Source organism: Zootoca vivipara, chromosome 2, assembly GCF_965207765.1.
Source record: "Zootoca vivipara chromosome 2, rZooViv2.hap1.1, whole genome shotgun sequence".
NCBI lineage: Eukaryota > Metazoa > Chordata > Lepidosauria > Squamata > Lacertidae > Zootoca > Zootoca vivipara.
The window spans coordinates 55,605,735-55,631,362 of record NC_142584.1 but is presented as its reverse complement, the minus strand read 5'-3'; the positions used below and the strand labels follow the sequence as shown (position 1 = coordinate 55,631,362).

Below are 25,628 nucleotides of genomic sequence, written 5' to 3'. Positions count from 1 at the left end.
CAATCATGGGATCCTTCCCCTTCCCCACAGCGACCAAAAAACTCTCCTGCACACACAGAATGACTCCATTAGTTTGCAACCCATCTGGGTTTACCAGTTAAAAGCTACCACATGGCCTCAGGAAAAATCACACAATATGATCTAACAGTTTGACCTAAGCCTATAAAGATGGAAAGAGATACAGCCGCAAACACAAGGATGCATTAGCAAAGCAGCCAAATTATGTTTATATTTCCTATGATGTGAATACGAACAAAGTAAAATTCTAGGTCTGCTGGAAGTTCATGGAAGTTCTTCCATTCATTTTGCTAATTGCTAAGGAACATGCATGAGATTTTTTCAAAAAGGGAAAAAAAAACTTTTCCATTAGGTAGCAGGAAACTCAGGTCTTCACCTACGATTCTGCAGCCACTGCAAAGGCTTATCCTCTGATTCTTGCAGCATATTAGTCAAAACGGCAACAATTTCATAATACAATTTTTGCAGCCTGGAATGAGAAAGCAAGCAAAAAAACATGCAATGATCATTTCATGATGCTACAACAGGTCTTGAGAACATAAGAACAGCCTGCTGGGTCAGTGGACCCGTGGCCCATCTAGTCCAGCATCCTGTTCTCACAGTGGCCAACCAGGTGCCTGTGTGAAACCCACAAGCAGGACCCAGGCAGAAGAGCCCTCTCCCCTCCCTGAGATTCCCAGAAACCACTATTCAGAGGCACACTGCAGAGGTGGAGCATAGCCATCATGACTAGTAGCTGTTGGCAGTCCTGATGCCCCATGAATTTATCTAATCCTCTTCTAAGGCCATCCAAGTTAGTAGTGATGACTGCCTCCTGCAGGTGCAAGTTCCATAGTTTAACTGTGGGAAGAAGTGTTTCCATTTATCTGTCCTGAATCTTCCAGCATTCAGCCTCACTGGATGTCCAGGAGTTATCATGTTAGGAGAGAGGGAGAAAAAGTTCCTCTAGCCACTTTTAATAAACTTCTATCACTCTCCTTTTCTCTAAGCCAAAAAGTCCCAAACGCTGTAACCTTTTCTCACAGGGAAGTTTCTCCATCCCCTCGATCATTTGGGTTGTCCTTTTCTGGACTTTTTCCAACTCCACAGGCTTTTTATTTTTTAGGTGAGGCAACCAGAACTGAGCACAATATTCCAAGTGCTGTTGTGCATTAGATTTGTATAACAGAATTACGATCATGGAAGTTTTATTTTCAATCGCTTTCCTAATGATCCCTAACAAAAGTTGCCTTTTTCACTGCTGCCACACACTCAGTCAACATCTTGATTGAGCTATCCACTACAACCCCAAGCCTCACTCCTAGTCAGTCACCATCAGTTCAGACCTCATTGGGATTCCCCCTCCCTGACATGCTTCAATTTACACTAGCTTACGTTGAACTGCCTTTCCCTTTTTACTGCCCATTTACTCAGTTTGGAGACGGCATTTGGGAACTCTTCACATTGCTCCATGTAGTTTGGTATTGTCTACACTGACTGGCAGCAACCTTTCAGAGTTTCAGACAGGAATGTTTCCCAGTCCTACCTAGAGATGCCCAGGATTGAACCTAGACCTTCAGCACACAAAGCAGATGTATTGTATGGATGGTGTGAGTTTATATATTGATCCCCTTAGTCTAAAATTGTATTTATTGCTTCTTTCTGCTGCTTTGAGTGATAGTATTGTTGTTTTTAGCAAGTCAGTTGATGCATTTTATTAAATATAAAAGCAGCTTAGAATTATTTTAAAATAAAGAACAATATAATATTCATCACACAGAGATTTACACAATCACAGATTTTTGGATCCTGGAAGCAATGTTTTCAAGGTGCAAAAAACAGCCCCAGTGGCTTCTTACATTCAGCCTCTTAAGTCTTCTCCAAAGGCCTGCCACATTTTCATCAGTAGGAACAAATTATAACAAGATCCATACATATCAGTTGGCAAAACAAGAGTTTAAAATGTGACAAAATATTCAAATGTGCTCTTTAGTCATTTCCAAAGCTTCATTCTTCTACCTCCAAATGGCCAGTATTGAGGTATTTTAGTAGGGCTTATTCAGGAAGTTGTGCCTTCTATATTGTTCATGCACTTGTTAGGAACAAGTCTACAATGCACTTTTTTCATTCATTCCTTGTTTTGAACAGAAATTCCCTAACTGGGAAGCTTCTGTTCTTGCCATTTTTACATGTTTGAAATGGTCCTGTCATTGCAAAGCTGTTAAACATGGTTTTCTCTCGGAGTGCTGATTCAAAAACACAAAAAACCAATGTTTTACACCTCTCCTAAGGCAAGACCATTTCAAACATTAGACTGCCTTCCATTTCAAAAACTCCTTGCATTTGGAAAGATTGGGAAGATTATCCCAGAACCTTTCTTCTTGAAGTTCTAGCTTTCTGCATGCAAGGAATGCTTTTGCCCCCTCGGAAGCATTCAATCATACCATTACCCACCAACATTCAGAATTCCTTAACTTCACAGTATTTAGGAAACAATGCCACACACTTTAAAAAAAACATTTCAGTTACAGTAGATCTCAGTACAAACAGTACAGGAGTTAAGGAGTGTTAAGGATTTAAACTAATTAACATTTGCTGCAGTGAAATAACCATTAACATGAACGTGATCTAACTCTTATACTTAGGAAGTGTTGCATACTTATAAATTGTGGCATCCTGACGATCCAAAGATGACAAATATAGATCGATGAATGGCAGGCTGCAACAAAAATCTTCTAAGATCATGGGATCTGTGTGAAGCAGGGTTTTCTTAAAACTTTCCACCATTTCATCAAAGGTTCTATATTCTGATGATTTCTGGTGTGAAAAGACAGGCAACCGGTTTAACGTCAGTGCTACAATGCCACGTTCGGCTTCACAGATCTGGTTGTACTGCCCAGTAACTTCCACAAATACCAAATAAGCAACATTGGAAAGGGGGCAAGTTTTTTGATGTTTTAAAGCAAGCAGAGGTGTAGGGCCCAGGGGACAACCTTCTGGTGCCCATAGAGCAGTGATGGGCAGGGCCAGAGGGGAAAGGAGGCAGAGAGAAAAATGTGAATGCTTACCTTTGAATGGGACGCTAGTTTCTACACAAACTCACATATCCCCTCTGTCCTCCATAGAGACAAGCACAAGGCATTATCAGAGTTCAAGAGCACATTCTAGTCAGCCACAAACATTTAGGGTGCAAAGCGTGGCCTGGGAGGAGTGCGGCCTGGAAAATGTTCTGAGGGCCAGATAATGGTAACTTGAGGGCTGCATGTGGACCTCAGGCTTGAGGTGCCCCACCTATGTTTTAAAGTAACAGAAGTCACATCCAGATCAGGACTGGTCCATCTTATCCCTAAATTTCTGGGAGAAGTTTTGTGGAATTTAAAAAGGGCGCCATATGGGCAGCCCTTTAGAAACTTTACAAAGTTTGTCCATACTCCATTACTGAGACTGCTTGGGAGGAGTCAGGGAGGAGTCACAGACATCTAGGAAGAGGCTGAGCACCATGTTTCCCAAGGAGTTCCCTGCATCCCTGCATGACCCCCTTTCTGGATGCCTTCCAAAATCTGTAGGATCTGTGCTTTTTTTCTAGAAAAAGAGGTGCCCGGATCTCACCACGAATGCCTCCCTTGTTCTCTTATTAATGGCAATGGTGCCCACCTGAGGTGTGCCAAAACTGAGTTCCGGTTGAAAAAAAAAAGCCCTGTGTAGGGTCCTTCAGATTTCATATGAAGATATGATGAGTGAATGTGTGAGTAAGGGATGTGTATGTATAAATTATAAGCTTAAGAAATACTGTACACTTCCCAATTTATGGAACTTGAGTCCAAGTGAGGCAAGCTCTATCCATGGGCATCTGCAGGAATGTTTCATATGCGGGGCAGGGGATAAATAAACATACATAATTAGCATGAGATAGCAGGTCTACCATTTCTGGTCATGGGCGTAGGCGGGGGGCAGGAGGGGGCAGCTGTCCCCACCCCAGAAGCAAAAAAATAATGTATTTTACAGACCATAACCAGCACTTTTCCCCTCCAAAAACTGAAGTGGAAAGGGCTTTGCTTTAGCGAGAGCAGCTCAGTCTCCGCTTGCTGGGGGGGGTGGACACAGCTGTAACAAAAACACATCAAATAAATAAAGCAAAGTGGCTACCGGTAGTTAAGCAGTTAAGACAATGGAGCAGAAAGCCTTTCAGGCAGGATTTGATAGCTCACCACTTCACCCTACTGTTCTGATTGTTAATGAGCATTCAGGGATCGCATTAAGAGTTCTATTGGCGATTTAACGAGGGTGCAGAGGATTCCATTTGACTAAGGTGGCTCTGCAAGGCTAAAAGGAAGTGAATAAGAAAAGGGGGGGCTGTAGCTTTGATAGACACAGTGATGTTTCTAAAAAGCAGTGGTGTTCCAGTCTGCCCCTCCTCCTGCATCTGTATACTGTAAATCAGGGGTGGCCACCTCCCAAGAGACTCTGATCTACTCACAGAGTTAAAAACTGGGAGTGATCTACCCCCTTGTGGGGGGTTCAGGTCAAAGCTGTTGAGTTTTTTTAAGGAAGGGAAGCCCTGTTTTGGGGGGGTTAGGTCAAACTTGTTGAGCTTCTTTTAGGAGGGAGGGAGGCCCATTTTTGTTTAGGGCTTCAGGTCATAGTTCAGCTTTTTTTAGGGAGGAGGAAAATTTTGGGTGAGCTTTTTTTAGGGGTGCCAGTGATCTAGCAGTGATCTACCACAGACATCCAGTGATCTACTGGTAGATCACAATCTACCTGTTGGACGTGCCTGCTGTAAATCAAGCAAAGAGAAAGCTGCTTACAAGGCTCCTGTACAGGCATACCGGTATCTTCCTCTTGCTGCAAATGTGAGTTATCCCTCTCTCTATTTCTTCCTTCCTTCCCTCCCTCTTCCATCCTTAATAAAATACGGGGGGGGGCAGATAAGCCCCACATAGAAAGCCCATCAACATGGGGGGATGACTCTTTCAAATACAGTATTTACCAGTAATTGGGGGGGGGCACCTAGGCCTCTAGTTGGCTGCTATGCCTAGGAGGAGGACAATTCAAGAAAGCAGAATGATGCATATGCTATGGTAATATATCAATAGAATCATAGAATTGTAGTCGGAAGGGACCACAAGGGTCATCTAGTCCAACTCCCTGCAATGCAGGCATTTTTTCCTAAGGTGGGGCTGGAACCCACGACATGGTTGAAATATTATGCTGATATGCAGCAACGCCTCGGAGCCGTCGTGGCTGCGGCCGTGCCTCGCCTCGCCCTCACCCGCCCTGCCACCCCCTCTCCCCTTCCCGACCCTCCCGTCCTCTCCAGCCAAGCAGGGTAGCCGCCGACGCTGCCAGCCCCAGAAGCACAAGGTGGCCGCTGCCGCCACGATGTCTTCGGGCCCACTGGCCCTGTAGCCCTGCCCACGTTCCCACTTCGTGGCCCCTCCCCTGAGTGACCATGGCTTGCCCCCCCCCTAGTTTTGATCCTGGCTACACCTCTGTTTCTGATAGTTCTGGAGACTTAATGGTGGTAGCTAGCCTTCTCTTTGTCTAATTGTCTAGATCTGGTTTCTTAAATGTCAGTCACTGCTATGACTTCATTCATTGGCCAAGAACACCTAAAGGTGGGAGCGGGTTAGTTTCTCACAAAACAAAGGAAAATGCATGTTGCACCACATCTCGGGTTTTACAGATGCCTGAAACAGGAAAAAATAAAAACAAAAGCTGGGAATTGGATACTACAGTTCATCCAGCGGCAGAGGGGACCTGCCTTCCTTGCTCTCTGCCACAGATGCTCAACATAGCTGCCAAGTTATCCATTTTTTTAAGGGATTTTCCCTTATGCTGAATAGGCTTCCTCACGAGAAAAGGGAAAACTTGGCAGCTATGATGCTCAAGGCTTCATCCCTCACTAATTTTAAACAGGCCTTAATAACAATTTTTCAATCTAGAATAATGAATGCTGTTCTTCAGTTAGGTGAGCCACTTCTTTTCTGGTATGCAAGCTAGTATATTTTGGGAATAGAACTGGATATCTGCATTGTTTTAAATAGTTTTGTTCTTGGGTTTTAAGGATATGTAGTTGTATATCTGCTTTGGGATGCAATATTGCCTTAAAAGTGGTCCAAAAGCCTATTAACTAAAATTAATAAGCCATAGCTAGTTCATTCAGGAGATGTAACAATCTCAGCCCTAACCAGCTACAAGACTTAACACTTGAATAGGCTCGGACAATTTCAATAGTCTATTTAGATTTTATAGCTTGAAAGGTAGGTATAATGTTCTCTCTGGACCCAATATTCTGTACAGCATTGGGCTCTGTGGCCCACAGAATGGAGCACAGCTGTGGCTTTCCCACTTTATAAGCTAAACGAACAACTTCAGTCTGAGCATTAAATGATGTGAAAATCTACAACTTGGTTTACTTTTAAAATTCTCCACAGGTGGGTTATAATATTCCTGGTTGGTTATTCATTCATTGTGAATTAATGGAGGCCAACTGAATGGGAAACATCTACTAAAAAGTATGCCCTTAATGCAACGTAACATTATTATGTGCTAACCTGCTGATGCAGTACTTCCTTTATTTCGCCCAGTTGTCTTTTCAGAATGGCCTTCTTTTTTGCTATCAGAGCAGCATGTCTCTCTGCTTTAAGCTTTTGCTCATATTCGTCAGTTGACCCCTGGTTGTATCGAAACAAAGGGTGATGGAATATATTGAGGCAAAGCTCCTGTTCATTTACTACATAGTCAGGAAATTTTATTTTCTCAACCCAGTAAAAGAATAAGGTATGTGTAATCGCTCTCCTTACATCCTTCCCTGCCTCCTTAAGTGCAGAGCCAAGGTGATCCTCTGCCTTGGATATCCCATTAATCAGCATTCATTACTGGTAGACAAACTGTTCTACTTTGTATAGTAGAGCAGCCCAGTTGATAACCATATCCCTTGTACTTCATACCAAAACAGTGATAAATCATTCTGCAGAAGTAACAGCATCAGTATATTTAAAGTAACTGTTTATACAGTCGTACCTTGGATCCTGAACGCCTTGGTACTCAAACGTTTTGGCTCCCAAACGCTGCAAACCTAGAAGTGAGTGTTCAGCGGGGCTTCTGTGGCTTCCAATTGGCTGCAGGAGCTTCCTGCAGCCAATCAGAAGCCACACTTTGGTTTCTCAACGTTTTGGAAGTCAAACGGACTTTTGGAAAGGATTCCATTCGACTTCCAAGATACAACTGTATACACTTTTGGTGTTAATGTTTGTCCCACAAGACTTTTCAGCTTGCAGTAGGGCTGTGACAGATCTAAATCACGTGTGTCACTATACTGTACTCATTTTGCAGTATATAGATAAGAGGTATGCCTAAATTGGAGGAAAAATAAACATAGGATTTAATTAAACATAGGATTTAGACTAAATAGGCAGACTTTCAGTCACAAATAGTTCACATGCATAGCGGTTTTATGGGTACTCAGTAAGTGCTGGTTATCAAACAAATGAATTTATACAAAGATAAAATTGCTATCTCTGCCACACAAAGACAAGTTACCTGAATATCCATGATAACAACTGCAATAAACATATTGAAAAACACAAAAAATCCAAGGAGAATGAACACTATTGTGAATGTCCGGCTTGAAACAAATTTTTTGGCATCCAGTTCATCCTGCAGGTCTGTCCAGCCATCCACCTGAAAGGTCATCAGATCAGTCATTAAACTCTAAAGAAGAACCAGCCGAGTTTCATATAAATCACAGTGATTTAATTTGGGGTTGTAAGACTCGGATTGTAAAATCCGATTAGAGGCTTTTCTGGACAAGAGGGGTAAAAGTTCTGAAGAAGGTTAAATGTACACAGGGGAAAGCTCTGCACAGAGGAACCTGGCAATTATGGGAGATAGAAACTTAACCAAGAATCTTCTCTCCTTCCAATTGGCTAAAAGATTGGGAAGAGGCGTGACAATATTGTACATAAGTTGAGTTGGAAAATAGCGTAGTTAACTGAAAAGATGAGAAGAGATAGAGACTTGAGCAGTTGAAAAGCTGCAAGAGAGCAAAAAGGTTGAAACACTAACAGTGCTGGAACACTAGAAAATGTCCGGCAGCTCAAAGGGGCACTACAACAGAACGAGTCAGCATATGGGCACAGAAGAACCCATATAAGCAGGGGGATACAGATTCATAAGCATTTGCTTGGTTAGGGGAACAGTCTAGAACAGGTACATTTATCTCAGGTACATTTATCTCTATAACTTTTTTTAAAAAAATCTAAAATAATTTCCTCACAAGCTGTTTAATACTGCTTTACTAAAAACCTTAATTAAAGGTTGGGTTTGGTTTTTGGGGGGTGGGGGGTGGGAATGGTCTGTGATCTTGTTATTCACCCCACAGCTAAATGCCAGACCACTCTATGGTATAGGGGAAAGCTTAGAAGTCTGTTTTAGTGCAGGTGGCTGAGGGCCCGAGGTGGCAGAAGATGTTGACCTGGTGGCAGCAAAGAAATTAACAAGACTGAAGGCTTGGTTTGGTTGGTTTTCTTGCCTTTCTGCCTTCCTCAATGCAATACATTCTTCCCAACACACACACACACCCTGATCCATGCCTATGCTTTCAGATTTAAAACAACTGCTCTTACTAATTAATAGTAATTTGACAGAATCAGAAGGTCCTTTGGCGGTAATCAGCCCAACCCACTGCTTCATGCAGGAATTGTTTGGGGCAATCATGATCGTCTCTGAGATCTTGATCATGCTGTTGTCCTTGTCCCATTTCACATTATTTACCCCTCTTTGTTCTGGGGCTGATCTTGGTGTGTTTGCACTATATGTGCACAAAGATAAAAATTGGGGGGGGGGGGGTGTAACAATTGATTATTGGGGGAGAGAAGCCACAAAACCGTTCTCAAAGTTTGTCCAGATATTGTGGGGAATGTTGCAGGAAAATTAGGTTCATTAGCAAAATACTTATCAGGGATAATGATGGGGATGAGATGCAAACTGCACCCACTCTACATTCTTCTGAAAAATAGCTGCACTGAAGACACACTCAAGTGTGGCACAGTGTGATACCAGCATGTTTTGCTTTATGGGGCAAACAGCATCTCTAAGGAGGACTTTTGAATGAGTGAAACAATGGCAAGGGGAAAGCTTAAACAACCATCCAGAGAACAATGTTCCTCAGCTTAAGTAGACCATTCCCTGAAACTACCTTTGTCCTTAAAATAAGAAAAAACCTTGAAACATAACAGATCTAGACCTAGATACAGATAGGTAGCCATGTTGGTCTGACGTGGTCGAAACAAAAAATAAAAAAATATCCTAAGTTTGTCATTGGTATGAGCTTTCGTGTGCATGCATGGTATCTGAAGAAGTGTGCATGCACACGAAAGCTCATACCAATGACAAACTTAGTTGGTCTCTAAGGTGCTGCTGGAAGAATTTTTGTTTGTTTGTTTCAATCTAGACCTAGTTACACTCTGAAATAATTTCTATTCAAGTTGATTTTGCCATTATATAAAAGCAATGTGGGACAGAGCTGACCGAGAATGGATCATTACCGTCACTAAACTGAAAAGAGTGAAAAAGGCAGCTGCTAGGGTGCCCCAGTTACGTGTGTCTCCGTGGTCGGGGTCTCCATACAAACCATGACCCAGAATTGCAAAGATAAACATGAGCAGGAACAACAGCACGAGAACGTAAATCACATTTTTTGCAGTTTCGGCCAGGGCTGCCACCAGGACCTGGGAAGAGGGAGAAAAGAAAAGCAAGTGAATCCAATTTACATTATGTGAAGGAAAAAGTTTATTTAAAAAAAAATCGGGTAGGAAGTATGGTTGGGGATCTTCCTTTCCATTTCAATCACAGCTTCGGTTTCATGGAGTGAAGCCATCAGTGGCAGGGCATGCCTTAACATGGGCGGATGCACTCAAAAAGAACCAGCAGTCCTAAAATTTATTCCAGGCCTTTTGTCCCATTTTGCATTTGATAACTGATTCCAGAGGAACAAAACAGCAGCACACATAGCATTCATTTGTGAATGACTTCCACTCATCTAATAGGGTTGCTTTCGCTTGACCCATTTCCAGATGTGGATCACGGCTTGGATCCTAACTAGGCTTCTGCAATGGAAGAGCTCCTTTCATTCAGCAAAGGATCTCACCAATGGGAAGATCCAAAATCTCACCAGTATTGCCCTTCCCCTGCAGCCCCCTGTGCTGTTACTCCTGCTGTTCTGGAGGTGTCCCCCCAATGCCCCTGAACAGAGCTTTGGGGCCACAAGGGCTGCAGGGCGAAGAGTGAAGAGCCCAGCCTTTCTTTATTTGCTATGTGACAAAATCCAACCATGGGGATCATTCACAAATGACACCATGTACTTGTGTTTTGTACTGAAGAATGGCTTCCCAGGTACAGCGTTCTGAGTCTGAGACATGGCTGCATCTGGAGTTACTGACACCAGTTACAAGTCCTTCTACTAGGCATGGAAACTGCCAAACTGACTATAGCCTTGATCTAACAGCACAAAGCAAATTCCTTTGCCACGCGAGAGAGGCAGATGAGCATCTTATCCTGGCTTTGCACAAACCCACTAACCAGGAACTGACACCTGAACAGACCAACAAATGGATTTGGGATCTGAAGTATGAGACAGTGTTGGCAGTCACAGATGTTTGTCTTAAAAGGACCAGCAGATTATATAAGAACCCCTTTGGCATTTGTATTTGGCATCGGTATGGTTTCTGTAGTGAAAGGAAGGCAGCCAGCCCATTCTTTAGTCAGTCTCTGGAGTAATATAATACTCAAGCAGTGCGGAGTCTTCTGTAGTTTTGAGTTAATAGAAATGTTTGTGATCTTGGCCAAGATCCATGACCAACAGTCTGACTCAAGCGGTATTCCCAAGTCAGTATTCCCATCCGTTCCTCAGAGAGTCTAGTGTACATTCTGATGTAATTTTTGTAGCACTTTATGAGTTCATTCTGTTTAGAGTTCTTACCCAGTGACCCTGTGCTTTTCGGTGCTTCCTCTAGGGGCATATTAAGCAGGAGTTCTCGTAGTGAAAAGACCAACAAGACCCACATCTGCTTCATAATAAACATTACTGATGCATGCAGTCAACAGTACTGTAGTGGCTTTGTTATGGAAGGAAGGTTCCTTGAGAAGTAACTACTTCCCTTTTGATTGTGACAACTCTATGTGGGATTGAGAAGTTATTACTTCCCTTCTTACTGTGACAAGTCTACATGGGGTTAGTAATTCAGGTTAGGGAAGCATCAGTTACTCCAGCTATACTCCTGGTGCTAAGCAGGACATCTTTCTTTCAGAGAACCGCAAGCAGATTTGGGCTTGCATAATGGGCCTTTCCTTTCCCACCTCCTTTGTGTTGATTGTGCTGAAATCTACTTTTGAGGGTCAGGTGACTTTCAGGAACAGTTCATGAAGTGGTGTAGTGAGAGGGGGGATTATCAGAAATTGCAGAAACAGAAGTGTCTTCCACTCATGCCAGTGTGTCTTTTAGATTCAAGCCACTCTATAAAATATTGGCTACCTCCACACAATGGATTATTTAGACTCTATTCACACTCCCAGTAACTGATGGCCAAGATGCAGGGAGCTAATGTCTCCCACTTTCAAGCTGTTGTTGGTCTAGCCATTTATTACTCTAGATCAGTGTTTCCCAAACTTGGGCTGCCAGCTGTTTGTTTGGGGGGTTTTGTTTGTTTTTTTGGACTACAACTCCCATCATTCCTAGCTAGCAAGACCAGTTGTCGGGGTGATGGGAATTGTAGTCCAAAAGAATCCATAATGCTGGACTGGTGTAGTGACCAAGGGCAGGGGCGCAGAAAAAAGGTTTCCCTGCCTGGACACATGGAAGGATAATGCCTTTAAAAGTGATATGCAAATAAATAAATAAATGCCCCCACAAAAGGAGGGGGGCTTAGCACCCTGCACGATCAGGCTCTTAATCATGGCAATAGAACTGGCCCTCAAAATGAGGAGAAGGAACAAACCCATTTACACTCCACAGCATGGGATGTTTTTATAAAGCAATGTCATGGTGCTCCAGTCAATCAGGGATTTGGATACAATCTTTAAAAAGTCAGCCTCCCTTAAGGAGAGCTGTAAAATGCCGGTGGTAGCAACAGGCCCGCAAGCACCCCTTGAATACTGGCATCCAATAACTTTGCTACCCTCACATCCATCCTTACATTCCTCATCTACGGCTTCAAAAATTCACAGCGGTTCCTGTCGTTAAGAAGAGGCTTTGTGCCTCTCAATCTTGTAAACTGCTTGGAGATTAATCCTCAGTAAATCGTCCTAAAAGGTCGTTTTCAGAACTGGGCATTCTAAACGTTTAATTTCAAACCAAAAGGCAGATAAACAGAGCATGCATCGCCATCAGGATTGTTCTTTAACACAACTTCTCTGTGTGGAAGACCAACGAGGAAATTATATCCTCAAGGTGGAAATTTATTGCACCAACGTGGGAGTCAGAAAATTGTAATGAGTTTGGTTGTTGTTGTTGTTTTTAATTAATAAAAGGGAACCATACTAAGAAGGTGTTGCATGCTTTTCATGCCTTAAATTCAATTTCTCTGCTAAGAAGTAATTTAGGCAGCAGTTAATAAACTATAATGCACACACAGATATATGCAACCTCCTACATCTTCCAGGGCAGGGGCAGTATCAGTAAAACGCAAAGAGGGAATTGTCACACTACTTTGGGCCAAAATCCCAAGTCTAATATTTCACCTATGTTATGGTCAAAGGCAAAGGATGCAAAGGACCTTACAAAGAACCTCAAATGATTCCTCAAAAGAGGAATCTTTAAGCACCTGGGGGGTTGCCTGGGCCTAAGGTAAGAGTGGTCTGCTGTTGCATTTATAGAGTCACAGGTTACATGTCTACTCAGGGAAGTAAATCCTATTGACTTCAATGGGGCTTACGTCAAGGTAAGTGTGCACAGAATTGTAGCCTTAAATGTGTCTATTCCCCCCAAATACTAACTTGGCTTCAAGGTTATACAATTCTGCGTTCTCAGATATGCATCAGTGAAGTGGCTATTTACTTCATTATAAAAACATTTATATTGTGCCATCTCGTGTTAAATATTGAGGTGGTATACAATATATCCACATGCAATGTACAGTGTCAATTCAACATTGAAAAAAGAGACTTCCACCAGTTAATTATACACTGCATTAAATCAGTTTTCTCTCTTCCCAATTTTATACAGGGTATCCCTTTCTTCTAGTATTATTAGCAAAGATAAATGGAAATGCCTGATTTACCTTCTATAAATTGCTGGTAGTTTTATATACCCCCGGCCCAACCTTGTCCCCCAGAAACACGGGATAATTAGCATATAAAAACCTGGTGATAACTGAAGTCCAAGATCAAAAGTAGCGGGATAAAGGCTCAAAAGTGATCATTATAAGAGCTTTGTGCCTATAAATGTCCCACTTCTGGTGAACTTCCCCAGCCAATTAATGACAAGCAGAAACTTGCGGCTGAGCAGCCACTACACACATTAGCTCCCCACTGAAAACTAAACCTCCAAGGTTGCCAGAGAAAACCATGAGTCAACAGTATTTAGGCGCACAGTGTGTTAGAATTTATGTGCCTATATATATATATGCATATATGTGCACTCCTGCATACATTTATAATGGCTAAATATTGCAAATTTACAAGTAAACAAATTTATGGATTATTTATTTATGACTGTATCAATATGCAAAAAGGGACAGGGGTAAATTTGATTCGGTTTTTTTATTCTTGCTCCTGACAAAACTATATGGAAACTAAAATCCTTCAGTTCACAACTTCTCTGATTTTTGTGATCCAGTCATCTAACCCAAAAAACGGGCACATAAATGCATATATTAGGGGAAAATAAACATGCAAATATTTCAGTGAAAATAACTTACAAGAATTGCTTGGGGAAATGTGTACATTAGCCTAAATTGCATACTAGATAAAAATTTAACATTGGAAGAGAAAAAGAAACTGGAGGAGGTCACTGGTCTGATGTTTGTGAAGAGGGTGAAATACCTAGGGGTGAATTTGACTTCGAAAAATCTGGATCTGTATAAAAATAATTATGTTAAAGTTTGGAACGAGATTAAGAAAGATTTGGAAAGATGGTCAGATTTAAAATTGTCCTTGTCAGGACGAATTTCAGTTGTGAAAATGAATGTATTGCCAAAAATGTTATTTTTGTTTCAAACATTGCCAATTATCGATAAGGTGGAATGTTTTAAAGAGTGGCAAAAGGTACTTTCTAAGTTCATCTGGCAAGGGAAAAAACCTAGAATTAAATATAAATTGTTGACAGATAGCAAGGAAAGAGGAGGATTTTCCCTACCAGATCTTAGGATATATTATGAAGCTGCTACCTTTTGCTGGTTGAAAGAATGGTGCTTATTGGATAATACAGACGTGTTAGATCTGGAAGGTTACAATAATGTATATGGATGGCATGCATATTTATGGTACGACAAGGTTAAAAGTAATAAAGGAATTAAAAATCATGTAATTAGGAAATCATTGATAAAGGTCTGGGATAAATATAAAGAGATATTAGAGAGGAGGACACCCCTATGGATCTCACCTTTGGAAGCTAAGGCTCGAAAAAAAATTGAATATGGAGCCCAGATGGCCCAAGTATAGAGATATTCTGGTGGAGGAAGGAGACCAACTTAAGTTAAAGACATACAAGCAATTAAGAAGTAATTTGGATGATTGGCTCCAATACCACCAGATAAATGAGTTGTATAAAATAGATAAGAAAAATGGTTTTTCATTGGAAAAATCCAAGTTGGTGACAGAATTGCTAGACCCAAAGACAAAGAATCTTTCCAGAATGTATAATTTATTGTTGCAGTGGCATACGAAAGACGAACAGACAAAAAAGGTTATGATAGATTGGGCAAAAGATGTGGGACATAATATCATGATAGAAGATTGGGAAAGGTTATGGAAAAAGAACATGAAATTTACTGCATGTATGGTTCTTAGAGAAAATATGATGAAAATTATGTATAGATGGTATTTGACCCCAGTAAAACTTGCTAAGATTTACCATAACCAGGACAATAAATGTTGGAAATGTAAAGAGGCAGAAGGAACATTCTATCATTTGTGGTGGACGTGCCCATTAGTGAAGGATTTCTGGGAAAAGATTTATAATGAACTGAAAAGAGTGTTGAAAAACACGTTTGTTAAGAAACCAGAGTCCTTCCTATTGGGCATACTGGGAAGAGAAATACCTAGTAAAGACTGGAACTTGTTTCTTTATGCCACAACTGCTGCGAGAGTATTATTAGCAAAATACTGGAAGACGCCGAAGTTACCTACAGTGGAGGAATGGCAGATGAAGATGTTGGACTATATGGAGCTTGCTGACCTGACCGGGAAACTACGCGACCGGGGAGAGGAGAAGATGAAAGAGGACTGGAAGAAGTTTAGAATATACTATAAAAAGTATTGTAAAATTGATATCTGAGGGAGATTTTAAGCAACTATGTAGGTTGTAGGTTATGAAATAAGAGACTAAAGGTTGAAACCTGTGAAGATGGAGAAGTAATGAACCGTTAGAAAGGGTACTCGAGGAGGTCCATTATTGAATTGTGAATAATAAGATTATGAACTGTCAATTCTTTTTTTCTTTTTTTTCTCTTTTTTGCCATTGGTTTCTTTGTATGATATATGATTGTTGAAGTTACGATGTTTATTATGCTGCATTAAGTTTCTTTCTTTTTTTGCTTGAAAAATCTCAATTAAAAATAATTTTAAAAAAAATAAAATAAATTGCATAAAAATGTATGTATTAGGAAAATGCACACTCCCAACAAATTTCCATTATGCAGAAAGGCGGTGAGCCAAACCTAATGTTGGACAAGACAAGACGAGACAAGAAGAGAAACCAAATTTGGGCCCAATCTTCACTACACATTTTCAAACATATCATACTTCTTTAAACAGTCATTGCTTCCCCCAAATAACCCTGGGAGCTGTAATTTGTTAAGGGTAATGAGAGTTGTTAAAATACCCCTCTTCCCTCATAGAGCTCAGAATTCCCTGGGAAGGGGAATTGTTAAACCATTCTGGAAAGTGTAGCTCTGTGAGGGACATAGAGGCCTCCTAACAACTCTCAACACCATGAATAAACTAGTTCTCCTGATTCTTTGGTGTAAACCATGAATGATTAAAGTGGTGTGATATCACTTTAAATATATAGTGCAGATCATGGGACCTTCATAGATTCATCCACCCCTAGTTGTAATTGAGTAACAGATCATTTATCAATTGCTTCAGCTGGCTATTCAACTAAACTCAGGTGGTCCCCAGTTTTAAAAAATCAAGTATCTCCCTAAATTGGTAGCTATTGTTGTGACCACCCCAACTTTTCTAGAGAGCCCCTCCCCAAATGTTTGCTAATTACTGTATTTACACGAATCTAATGGTCGCCTTTTCTGGCCAAATTACGTTGCAAAAAATAAGGTGCACATTAGATTCGATGGCACATTTACATTTGCCAGCAAATACGTTTTTTGGTTTCAAGGTTCTGAAAATTGAGGTGTGCATTAGATTCAACAGCACATTAGGCTTGAGTAAATACGGTAGTTGTGTAGAAAATTGCATGATCAGAGGGTTTAAATCCACAGGCACAATAATACACAGTGCGGCAGAAAAAACAGGGCTCACAAAAGACATATGACTCACTTAGCTTGTAAACATAAAAGGAGAAGTTTTGAAATCTGACTTTAAAACCCCAGACTTCATTTATTAAAAGAAACTACACACACACACACACACACACACTTGCAGGTCTTTGGAAGTTAAAGCCTATTTCATTTTTTAAAAACCTTGGAGGTAAGTGACCTCATAAGACCTCACCATATTAATCAGAACAAATCAACAAACAGAAAGAAGTTGCCCCTAGTTGCAAACTCTAAGTGAAAATTTATCTGCTAATCTGAATCTGAATCCTGACTGCCTTTTCACTAGCTTTGCTTCCCGCCCCTATGTACAATGTTGATTGATCCGTGTCAAGAGAGGATGAGTTGCTGTCATCCTTTCTCTCTTCCCTGACAGCATGAGAACCCACTGGTGATGTAAAGCCATCAAGGTTGTTCAGGAGGGTAGGAGGCAAGGCTTGTGGACAATGCTGATTAATCCACATCCCCAGAGGTTCTCATGCTGTCAGGAAGGAAGGAAGGAATGAATCTTTATTTGTGTCAGCCATCGGCCATAGCAATAAAACAATAATACGATATACACAGTGGCGTAGTAATAGGGGGGGCGGGGGGCGTGCTGCCCCAGGCAGCAGGCCGGGTGGGGGGCAGCAGGCTGGACGGGGCTGACCACCTCCGACGGCCGCTGCTGCTGCTGCGCAATGCGGCCACCACCATGGAGGAGAAGCCCCGATGCAACCGGGACTGCCTCACTCCGTGACTTGCTCGCAGGGTTTGCCGCATCACATGCCTATTGTGCGCGCATGTGCTGTGTGCCACGATGCGTGCGTCACACGTCGTGATGTGCGATGCATGCGCACGACAGGCACCGCTCCCCTCCAGTGGGGTGCCTTCGGGTTTGCCGCCCCGGGCAGCCAGGCGGCTAGCTACACCGCTGGATATACAAAGAAAAGAATTAAAAAGTCGATTTTATAAAATACGTTTTAGGGTTTTGAACCAGTAGTCAAATAGTGGATCTTATTCTGATTGCCCCAGCTAAAAACCTTGCAACCTTTGCTGTCACCTGCTCGTCTTGATCTGCCAAGAGAAAGGACACTATGGCAGTGGTTGGAATGGACAATAGAATGGACAATAAAAGAGGGGTGGTGATCTCATTCCTCAAGTCTTTATAAAGAGGGCAAGCCAGAAGGGAATGCGCCACCGATTCGGTACTGCCATCTCCACAGGGGCAGCTAGATTGGTGACTGGGAGCGGCCGCCGAGACCACATAACACCAGTCCCGAAAGACCTACATTGGCTCCCAGTACATTACCGAGCACAATTCAAAGTGTTGGTGCTGACCTTTAAAGCCCTAAACAGCCTCGGTCCAGTATACCTGAAGGAGCGTCTCCACCCCCATCATTCTGCCCGGACACTGAGGTCCAGCGCCGAGGGCCTTCTGGCGGTTCCCTTGCTACGAGAAGCCAAGTTACAGAGAACCAGGCAGAGGGCCTTCTCGGTAGTGGCACCCACCCTGTGGAATGCCCTCCCACCAGAGGTCAAAGAGAACAACAATTATATTGTGTGGAATCTGTCCGTCAAGTACAGCCGAGGGCAGTACATTCAATCTTGCAAGAGTAAAAGTTCTCATGCTGTCGGGATAGAAAGGATGGCAACAAACCACTCCCTGGTGACATGGATCAATCAACGTTGTACATAAGGGCAAGAGGGCATGCTTGTGACGAGCCAATCAGAGCTCAGGCTGAGGTTGACAGATCTGCTTTCACTTAAGAGTTTTCATTTCATTTTGTTCCAGAGCTAATCAAGGGAGGGTTCTGCCTAGTAACATCTCAGTAGCATTTTAAATGCTAAGAACACAAGGCCAGACATGCAGAATCCACAGAACAGGCTCCTTCTACATGGCAAACACAATTCAGGCAGGAGAAGGGAACACACAGTTCATACCATCTCCTAGAATCCTTCGCCAATGGATTTTAACATCTTTTGTAAAATGAAAGCTGGTCATGTGGTATTAATAACAGCCATTACAGGCTCTGTGTCTTGACATCATTAAACTACAGATAAATGTTATGCTGTTATTGAAATTTTGCATTACCTTTGCAAAAATAAAGAAACCAAAAGAATGCAACACTTCATGATAATTAATTCATTTTCCAAATCTTTCTTGTATATTTTTAGTTTCAGCTGTAAAAAGGGCAATCCCTGTTCGTTGACTTTATTTGCACAGCTTAACCATGTCAATAACCAGGAATATTGCCTGATCCTGACAACAGATGTCAGCAGTGAGTATAGCACACAGTCCCGAACAATTTGAGCTCAATGGGGCTTACTTCCGAGTAGAGATGTATAGGACTGTGCTGTTACTCTGAAACAGAGACCATTTGTTTCCTTCCCTGCTGATGAAACTTGGGGCCAGTTTAAATGTATGGGAATTAACATAAGCTTTCCCACATTTAAAATAAATGAATAAATCCCTGTAATGGAAAACTGGCATTTAATAGGGCAAATGAAATAAAATTCATGCTAATAATCTCAGTGTGTGGGGAGGCGTTCAAAAGCAAAATCACTGGGAAGTATTCAGAAATGCAGCCTGAGGTGGTCCGTTTCAGGAAGAACTCCTTCCTGTGTGCTTTTCACACATCTGAGTCACCCTCTGAGCAAAAGAGAATGGAATTAATCCTCAGTGGGGGAAGGAGGAAAAGTCAGTTTGGAAGAGGAACAGTCAAGCTGTATTTACAGCTGACATCTTTTTCACCACTCATGAAACCACATTCATTTACCATCATCCCTGGGCTGTAGAAGATGAGTTTGAGAACCCGGAGTGCCTGGAATCCTTTGAGCATCATTGCAGTATGGTGCATTTGTGGGTTGCTTCTATTAATGGTGTATGGGAGGTAAGCAATGAAAAGGACACTCGCATCAAATCGCTTATAACCATCCTTCCAGTAATTAATGGGATCCAGGTAAAGGTTCATCAGGAACTCTGCTGTATACATGGCCACAATAATCAGATCTGCTACCTGAAAAGGGAACAAAGGTATTTTGGTGATTGAACCACAAGGGAAGGTGTAGTTGCTGCTGAAATGGCTTTTGCTTGGTAGACCACAGGCTCATTCTTACAGAAATAAAGAACTTCAGGTACATGGCTATCATCAGGCTTAATCTTAATCTTAATCACGCTGAATATTTCCCGACAAGCATTTTCAGTATGAAATATTATTTTGAGGGGAAATGAATTGCTGCCTCTCCGCCAAAGGCACAGTTCAAAGGCCTAGCATGTCAGAAAGATAAGAGACAAGGAAATCACATTTGCCCCAAAAGATTACCCATAGGGTATGGTCAATTTCACGCATGGGAAAAAGTACATGTTTGAAATTTATTTTGAGATGATGCATAAGTAATAACAACAACAACAATAATAATAATAATAATAATAATAATAATAATAATTTATTATTTATACCTCGCCCATCTGGCTGGGTTTCCCCAGCCACTCTGGGTGGCTTCACATGAATGTGAAGATGATAACAGGCAAAATGATCAGCCGAAAGGAGAACATAATAGCAAAGGCACATTTAACATTGGTTTTAAGGCTGCTATTTCATATATGACATAAACAATGTCTTTGTTTTGGGAATGTAGCACAAGTAGGGTAATTAAAGTGCAAAATGCACCCCCATCTCCCACAATGTCCAAGGTGAAAGTTGGGCATGCAAACTTATATAGGGTTGTTTTCCTCCCTCGTGGTTTGGATTTATGGACTACTTAAAATGAGGCTGCATTTTAAATTTTAATATTGTATTTTAAACTGTATTTTAATTGTTTTCTTTTCTTTTATGTCTTATTGTAATTTTATTGGTGTTAGCCGCCCTGAGCCCGGTTTTGACTGGGGAGGGCGGGGTATAAATATCAATTTATTATTATTATTATTCCATTCTCAAAACCTTGACATTAGAAGGTGGGAAATGTATGATTCTATGATTCTAATGTCTTCAAGTGCTGAATGGACTTCTTGACAGTAGCCAGACTTCTCTTTCTGCTACCAAGTCACAGGGATAGATAATTAAAGCCCAGAGTTTGTGTACAGTAGGTGACTTGACTTCATGTAAGTTAAGACATCCAACGTGTGTGAAAGATAAGTGTTTCTCAAGAGGATATCTAAATCATGAGAGAACAATTATTAACCGTGTGCTCACTTCAAGTTCAAAATGTTATTCAGGCTCGATTGTAAAAGAAGAGTCCTACAAATGCAATCAAAACATCAGCAGGTGGGCAGATCACTAACAATACCGAATACCAGTGTGGGCAAAAATAGTTGTCAGATAAAAGGTGTTTCCATCATACTAAGTATGCAGTACAGCTCGGTTTAAGTACGCCTCGGTTTGGGTATTTTCAGTTTAAGTACTCCATGGACCTGTCTGGAATGGATTAATCCACTTTCCATTACTTTCAATGGGAAAGTTCGCTTCAGGTTAAGTACGCTTCAGGTTAAGTACAGAGTTCCGGAACCAATTGTGTTTGTAAACCGAGGTACCACTGTATATTCTACCAGCAGCTTTAGGGCTATTTGAGATTTCTGATATCAATGAAGAGGAAAGAGAGTATGACAGAGAGACATACAGCACATGCTTAAGTTATGGAATTTGCCACCAGAATATATAGTGATAACTACGGTAGCAACATGAACAGCTTTAAAGGGGATTAGAGAGATTAATGGAAGATAAGGCTATCAGAGGTACTAGTCATGGGGTGTGTGTGTGTGTGTGTGTGTAGCTTCTAGTGTTAGCCAGATGTAGTATGGCTCTGATTACCAGTTGCTGGGATCATGAGTGTTAGTGTGGTTGTGTCCTGTTTGTGGGTTTCCCATAGTCACCTGGTTGGCCAATGTGAGAACAGGGCGCTTACGATGTTCTTACGACACAATGAACATGTCAGGATTGGGTAATATCATGTGACTTGGCAAGACAGCATCATTGGCAAGAAGCCAGCTATTCCAAGTGCACACTCAATGTGATAACTCCTGTCATTGAACTATGATGCCCTTTGACAGTCTATCTAGAAATCCCAGGCCTTGCAAAGATATACATACTGCATGAGCATGGCTGCATAATATACTCGTAGATTTCCTGTCAGATAGTGCTGATAGTAAATTCAAATATTTGGTAAAGACATTAAGTTACACATACATTTGGCAATCAGTTGCATTTCATATAAACCTTCTGACAAATGTTCCTAACTATTGTACAGACAGGAGATATATTGAACCACATGTGCAAAATATATTAGAATGGGTGCAGGATAGATTTGTCAGTATTTATAGTAAAGGCTCAGACTTGCTGCATTACATCGCCATTAAGTTTTGAAACCATTTTGATAGGGCATTTGTGACTATTCTAAGCTAGATTCTTCTCCCAACATAAACAAGATTTTTCAGTAATGTAAAATATTAAAGCAGCCAAAGCCAGCACAGGAATATTTTGGAATTCACAAACAAGGACAGCCATTATTATTATTATTATTATTATTATTATTATTATTATTATTATTATTACTATTATTATTATTATTATTATTATTTCTACCCCACCCATCTGGCTGGGTTGCCCCAGCCACTCTGGGAGGCTTTCCACAGAACATTAAAAACAGAATAAAACTTCAAACATTAAAAACATCTCTAAACAGGGCTGCCTTCAGACATCTTCTAAAAGTCGGATAGTTGTTTATTTACTTGACATCTGATGGAAGGGCATTCCACAGGGCGAGTGCCACTACCGAGAAGGCCCTCTGCAGGATGAAAGGCCAGGCTGGAAATATTATGGTGTATCACTACCTCATTGTTATTTTTTAATATTTTCGCCTCTGCCACTCTTTTGCTAAACATTTGTTATTCCTTACTCTCTGTTATGGTGCTGGAGGAGACTCTTGAGAGTCCCATGGACTGCTAGAAGATCAAACCTATCCATTCTGAAGGAAATCAGCCCTGAGTGCTCACTGGAAGGACAGATCGTGAAGCTGAGGCTCCAATACTTTGGCCACCTCATGAGAAGAGAAGAATCCTTGGAAAAGACCCTGATGTTGGGAAAGATTGAGGGCACTAGGAGAAGGGGACGACAGAGGACGAGATGGTTGGACAGTGTTCTCGAAGCTACGAACATGAGTTTGACCAAACTGCGGGAGGCAGTGCAAGACAGGAGTGCCTGGCGTGCTCTGGTCCATGGGGTCACGAAGAGTCGGACACGACTAAATGACTAAACAACAACTGTTTCGTCCTCTCCCTTCAACTTCTCCTTGACTTACCAGTAAGCTCTCTGAGCAGTGAATGTGTCACTTCTGTGTTCAATGCTAGGGTCAAATAGTTGCAGTAGCAGTGGTAATGAGAGTAAAAAAGCTGACATAGTGTAGTGGTTAAGTGCATGAATGGAAAATCTATGGCTTAGATCGATCTGAGGAGCATTAGAGAAATTATTATCTGACACCCATCAGCACCAGTGTTTAGGGATAATAATATTGGCCTACCATATAGGGTATTGTAAACATTGTTGAGATTACGTATGTGAAATGTTTTGAGTACTGAGACGCTGATTCAGCTGGTCATGACTGACAGTGGAATTCTATTGGGTTCAATGGGACGTACTCATGGGTATAGGGTTGTTTCAATGTTTGAAACTGTTAGTCACAATTCACTTGAGGCTTTCATTTGAGCTCTAGCACAACAAACATAAGCTAAATTTTGGGCATAGTATTTATACTACACTTTCTCCAATTCATACTTTATGGAGTAATATTAATAGTGGATCTACTCCTAAATTCAAGCTGGTGTCAGGTAAAATGAATAAGGTATTCCACCAATTTAATGTTTTTGCTTGACAAGAGTATAAGGCATTACTCATATCTTGACTTGAAGTCAAGAAGAAAAGGAGAAAGGAATGAGAGAGCCAGGCAAATTCTGTACTTGACACTCCCCCTGCCCCCACCCCTAGTTTATTCCCTTCTTCTTCCTCTGGAAGAGAGAAAGTGGCTTTAGAACAATAGAGAAAAATGAAAAGTTCAGGCAATCAGAGTCTTGTTACCTCCAGGAAAAAATGTGACTCATAGCGAACTTTGTAATCTGTTTCTATAGCCAAAAATATTGCATTGATTGTGATGGTGCTGATCATAACTGATTTGAACAGAGGATGGTAGAATAACGTTTCAATGAACTCATATAGCTCAGTGTCCTTTCTCCTGGAAAGAGAAAGATAATGACAAATTTGTAAAACAGAACATTCTAAGTTATCCAAATGTACTCTACTCATCTACTCCAGCATCATGTTCTCACAATGGTCCCCCAGAAGCTTATGATAAAATCTCAACCAGAACCCAAATACAAGAGCCCTCCCCCCTCCTGTGGTTTTCCAGCAATTGGCATTCAGAAGTATTAGTGTCTCTGGCTGCCACAGCATAGCAACCATAAGCTAGGAGCCATTGATAGCTTTATCCTCCATAAATTTTTCTATTTGTCTTTTAAAGCCATCCATGTGGATGGCCATCCTTGCCTCCTGAGAGGTTATTATTATTATTATTATTATTATTATTATTATTATCATCCCACCCATCTAGCTGGGTTTCCCCAGCCACTCTGGGAGGCTTCCAACAAAACAGTAAAATACAATAATCTATTAAACATTAAAAGCTTCCCTAAACAGGGCTGCCTTCAGATGTCTCCTAAAAGTCAGGTAGTTGTCGTTCTCTTTGACATCTGGTGGGAGGGCGTTCCACAGGGCGGGTGCCACTACCGAGAAGGCCCTCTGCCTGGTTCCCTGTAACTTGGTTTCTCGCAGGAAGAGAACCGCCAGAAGGCCCTCGGCACTGGACCTCAGTGTCCAGGTAGAGCGATAGAGGTGAAGACGCTCCTTCAGGTATACTGGACCGAGGCCGTTTAGGGCTTTAAAGGTCAGCACGGAAACGTACTGTATGATTTACTGTTCTGGCCTTGTCTCCTTTCAGTAAGTCTTCTTCGACGCATGTGAATCAATGTCTCTTTCCATTGGGTGTGATTGGGTCATTCAATGTTCCATATTGCAGCTGCAGCAGAACCTGCCCCCAGAAGAGCTGTCCTGCTGTGTTTGGGAGAGGAGCCACACAGCTCTGTGGTTGAGAACATGTCTCCAAGTTCAATCCCTGCCATCTTCCACTTCAAAGGATCACATAAGAGATGGTGTGCAAGGCTTAAGCCCAAGACTCTGGAAAGCTGCTGCCAGCCAGGAGGCAGTATTTGGCTAGATTACGTGCTGCAACATTTGTGGAACAGCTTCTGAAGAAAAAGCAGCATGTGAAGTATAGCTAAAATGAACCAACTGAAATCTTACCTGAATCCCCACACATAGTGTTTCACATCAACGTCAGATTTGGACTTAAAAACCTCGTAAGATAGCTTGTCAATAAGCTGATGTTCTTCAGGCAACTCTACAGCAATCTTTTCAGCCATCTGAATTTTGCTTATGTAGGTGCTGTTTATCCCCCTGCCCCTTAAGGAGCACTGGAGATTTGAACAAGAAAGTCTAGTTGAAAAAGAATGAAATGTTCTATGTGGTCTCACTCCCTTTATGAGATCACATACAGTATACAGTTCTAGAATGGCATGTGCAGGATAGCAGTCCCATTTGAAACAGACGTAGGGAACAACACGATAAGATGGGGAACACAATAAGATGAATCCAAACATTTTGGATCCAAACAATTCAGAAATCCTAAGCACTGTTACCTAAAAGTCCCAACTTGCTCAGAGTCAGGACAAATACTTCCCCGCATTCATTCAGGGAATGATTGGAGGAAATTTGGCTCAAATGTACTAGAACTGTTTCCTACTGTGAGCCCGGCTCTATTCTGTTAGAGGACAGGATGTTGTCTACCTAGTTGAACTGTGCCAGAAATTGGCATATTTACTGAAATACATAGGAGCACAGT

General features: G+C 41.6%; 1 protein-coding gene across 1 annotated transcript; it reads right to left on the bottom strand.

Moving 5' to 3' along the window:
- Nucleotides 1–208: 208 nt before the first annotated feature.
- On the bottom strand, nt 209–25,513 carry CATSPER3 (cation channel sperm associated 3). The gene is made up of 8 exons (XM_035105479.3): nt 25,031–25,513; nt 23,753–23,906; nt 19,463–19,702; nt 9,546–9,728; nt 7,540–7,680; nt 6,552–6,671; nt 2,657–2,814; nt 209–487 (listed from the first exon to the last, which is right to left on the bottom strand). The coding sequence occupies exons 1-8, from the start codon at nt 25,384–25,386 to the stop codon at nt 391–393; spliced, it is 1,449 nt and encodes a 482-aa protein (XP_034961370.3). The 5' UTR covers nt 25,387–25,513; the 3' UTR covers nt 209–390.
- Between the last annotated feature and the right edge of the window lie 115 nt (nt 25,514–25,628).

Bases quoted from the DNA above. Each gene is read 5' to 3' on its own strand.
- CATSPER3 (XM_035105479.3), bottom strand. From the start codon at position 25,386: ATGTTTGGATTCATCTTATTGTGTTCCCCATCTTATCGTGTTGTTCCC. The intron at 19,703-23,752 runs GTAACAAGACTC...TTCCCTTTTCAG, and splicing joins AGTCACATTTTTTCCTGGAG to GTAGCAGATCTGATTATTGT. The intron at 488-2,656 runs GTATGCAACACT...TTCTCATTCCAG, and splicing joins CAGGATGCCACAATTTATAA to GCTGCAAAAATTGTATTATG.